Source organism: Cololabis saira, chromosome 14 (assembly GCF_033807715.1).
Source record: "Cololabis saira isolate AMF1-May2022 chromosome 14, fColSai1.1, whole genome shotgun sequence".
Lineage (NCBI taxonomy): Eukaryota > Metazoa > Chordata > Actinopteri > Beloniformes > Belonidae > Cololabis > Cololabis saira.
In genome coordinates this window covers 31,724,490-31,727,942 of record NC_084600.1, presented here as the reverse complement: position 1 = coordinate 31,727,942, position 3,453 = coordinate 31,724,490, and the positions used below count along the sequence as shown (strand labels likewise).

Below are 3,453 nucleotides of genomic sequence, written 5' to 3'. Positions count from 1 at the left end.
TATTTATTTTTTATTCTATTTATGTATTTGTTTTTCCTGTATTTATATTTGTTAAATGTATATGTTTCGATATATACTGTATATACACACCCATATACGTATAATGTTGTCTTTTAAGTTGTTCCCCTTCATCTGTCTATTTTTCATTCCGAGATATATATATATATAAGTTAATGTAACTTAGATTACTTTAATATGAAAATGTGTAGGTGTAAATGTGTATGATGTATGTATGACTGTTATATCTTATGTTCAAAATGAGAAAAATCAATAGAGAGTTGAAAAAAAAAAAAACGTAATGGTGTAGCCTGATGTAACACATACATTTAAAAAAAATTTAACAGCAAGGATTTTTGAATGAAACTTGATGCCTGACTGGTTCTGAAAACACCCAGTTGCTGGTGCAGAAAAAACAGTGCCGCATAAAAAACAAAAACAAACAAACAAAACATCTGAACTTGAAAATGGCTTGGTTTTGTACGCCAGGCATCGGTGTGAAACCTAATCAGAATGTCACCTGGTCAATAAAGCAACTATTCTGAGAGCGCCCCTGTGGCCCCTTCCCTTACTGGAGGTGGCGTTTGAGTTTATAGGACTGATCTGATGAGGTAATTTCACTGGGGAGCATGATGGTATAGTTTTTGTGTTAGTCTTTATGGATTATGGAGAAGGGTACCTCAAAGAAATGTCTTTACACAGCATTTCTGAAAACAGGGATTCACAGGCATCGTGTCAGGTCATCTTCCGAATCAGAAACAGGTTATGGCTGACCAGGGTATGTCGTTTGTGTATTGCACACTTACAGAACTCTATAATTAACTTGGCATTAATCTATTTGGACCAGCGTCTACCATCAGCAGGCTGACAGATTTATGTAGCAGCTGAATAAGGCTATTAAGCCTATGAGTCGATGAGTTAGTTGAGAATGAATCCAATTGGCATAACGACCAGAAGTGACAGAATCAGTGATTCAGAGTTTGGAAATGGGTTTACTGATGCTTTGTACATATCACAGCAGAAAAGAGGTATGCGGAGAGACTCTTTCCCTCAACCGAACTATGGGAATGACACCTGTTATCATGGTAAAAATACACAATACTAAGGGGAGGATTCTTTATTTTGAGGTTAAACTATCCATTTTCACAATTCGTTTAGTCCTACAGTCCAAGTTCCACAAAAACTGTAAAAAGTCAGTAAAGGTAGAATGCAATTATTTTCTAAAACTCATGAACACATTTTTACACAGCAGAACATAAAAACATTAAAATAATACACTATTTTTTGACTGTACTGCCTGCATTTACAATGTCATTGGCTGGCTCTCGCTGTATGGCCACAATTTGATTGGCTGACACTCACAGTAAAAAGTGTCAAAGGCTGAAAAATACCCAACTTTTGATGGAAGCAACATGCATTGTTGTTTATCTGATGTTATATTTACCTCCTATTGATAAGCGGGCCAAAGCTTTGTCCTATTGATGACCTGGTAAGAATAACACAAGCTTTTATGATTTAACATTAGCGTTTTATTTAATTTGTTTTTGACATGACAGTGAAATGAGAACTGAATAATATACAGGAAGGTTTTCTGCTTTCTCAACTGTCTTAAGAAAAAAAACAATCTTTGTGCAAAGGAAAAACATGTCAGAGACACATTAGACCTGCCTGACAGGTACAACAGGTAGTTTCAGGTGACAGCATAGATGGTAAACCAAGACGGGCCTGATGCTCTGATCTCTGATGCCATAAATGAGAGAACTCAGACATCTGGGAAAGATAAAAATACACACATATAAAACATTCATGAGGCGCACTAACACGATTCTTGTTAAAATTCTTGAAAGAGCATTAAGCAGTGGAATATATATGGTTGACGTCAGACTGAGGCCGAGCTGCACCAGATGCAGAAGTAGTGTGTTTCGAGCCTTACGGGCCAAAGCTTTGTCTGCAGACGCTGATTTGGCTGCAACAATAACACCAATGTAAGCAGAAATGACTGCAACACCAGATGATACAAACAGAAAACAGGCGAAAGCTTTGTCATAAATGTCAGACGCGTGTCCAACCAACATGGCCACGTAAGAGCAAACGTCTTTCATCTGCAGAGTTGGCAGGTCATCAACAATCAGCAAAATAATTCGAGTGAAAATGTTTAAAGAACTAAAGGCCCAAACCATGAGGATGGCGAGCGCTGTGTTTCTGACAGAGATGATGGCAGCGTGTCTGAGGGGGAAGCACACAGCGACATATCTCTCCAGAGCCATCAGAACCAGGGTGAGAGGAGAGATCACTGTGCCGAGGTTGGCGACGAAAGTGAGAGTCCCACAGACGGGATACGTCAGAATGACTCTACAAGCAGCCATGATGTATAACAGCTGGCCCAGTGCTATCTGTAAAGTGTCGGCAACCAGGAGGTTAAACAGGAGGACGTACCGAGAAGTCTGACAGAAGAGATCTTTACTCCTCAAAGTAAACATCATTGAGCCATTAATGTAGAGAAATACACAACACGGTAGTGTGTTCAGGGTGGAGAACAACGCTCGCTCCAAAGTCCCCTGATACTGCTGCAAGCTGCTGGTATTGCTCTGAGATTGGTTTGCATCAGACATTTCGAAATAACTACAATCACAATAAAAAATGAAAATGAAAACCCCTTGATGCCATTGGAAATATAGCGCATAGACACTGAACTGGTTCCAGTCTTTGTTGCAACTGGACAGCAGAATTTCTCTCCCCTTGTACATGTACATAACCTCTGTCTTCACACCCATTTTGCATGACATCATTAATCTTCTATGGCAACAGCCAAAGAACACGTGCTTTGTTCTCCCTTGTTTCCAACTCCAACCCTTCCTAACCCGGCCTTTTTTGACTTTGCTGCTGGCAAACTAATGTCCAACTCAACATTCCTATTTTAAATTGAATATATCTCAGTAACAGATGAATTTGAAATAATTTGTTCTCAAACTAAATGTAGAATATAGAAATTGTAGATTTCAACAGTAATGTAAAATTAGGAGTACCGGTACATATTACCATGAACACAAAAAATAAATAGAGAATCAAAGAAAATAAATCTTCCACATTTAACGGTCATGTCTCTTTAGATTCAGGAAGTGAAAAGTTTAGTGCTGTGGAAATCCATTATCGAACATGTCCCTATTTATTGGACCAAGATATCTTATGTAAATTTCTGTGTCCAGAATCACTCTCTTGTTACTTTATACTCTGCTGGTCCATGGTCCCTCTGCCGGGACATTACTTTATTTATTCCAGGTAAAAGTTATGGGGGCTTGAATACTGGATTCTTTTAATTTTTTGGGGGCTGAAACTCACATTTAAGGAACCTGGAAACCTTAAAAAGGATAGGTAAGCAGCTTGGTGTGAAGAAATCAACTGTGGGAGCAATTCTTAGAAAATAGAAGACATTCAAGACCACTGATAATCTCCCTC

The 3,453-nt window shown here is 38.5% G+C and overlaps 1 protein-coding gene across 1 annotated transcript; it reads right to left on the bottom strand.

Annotated features, from left to right (window-relative positions):
* Positions 1–1,655: 1,655 nt before the first annotated feature.
* On the bottom strand, positions 1,656–2,609 carry LOC133459355 (odorant receptor 131-2-like). The gene has a single exon (XM_061739246.1). The coding sequence runs from the start codon at positions 2,607–2,609 to the stop codon at positions 1,656–1,658; it is 954 nt and encodes a 317-aa protein (XP_061595230.1).
* Between the last annotated feature and the right edge of the window lie 844 nt (positions 2,610–3,453).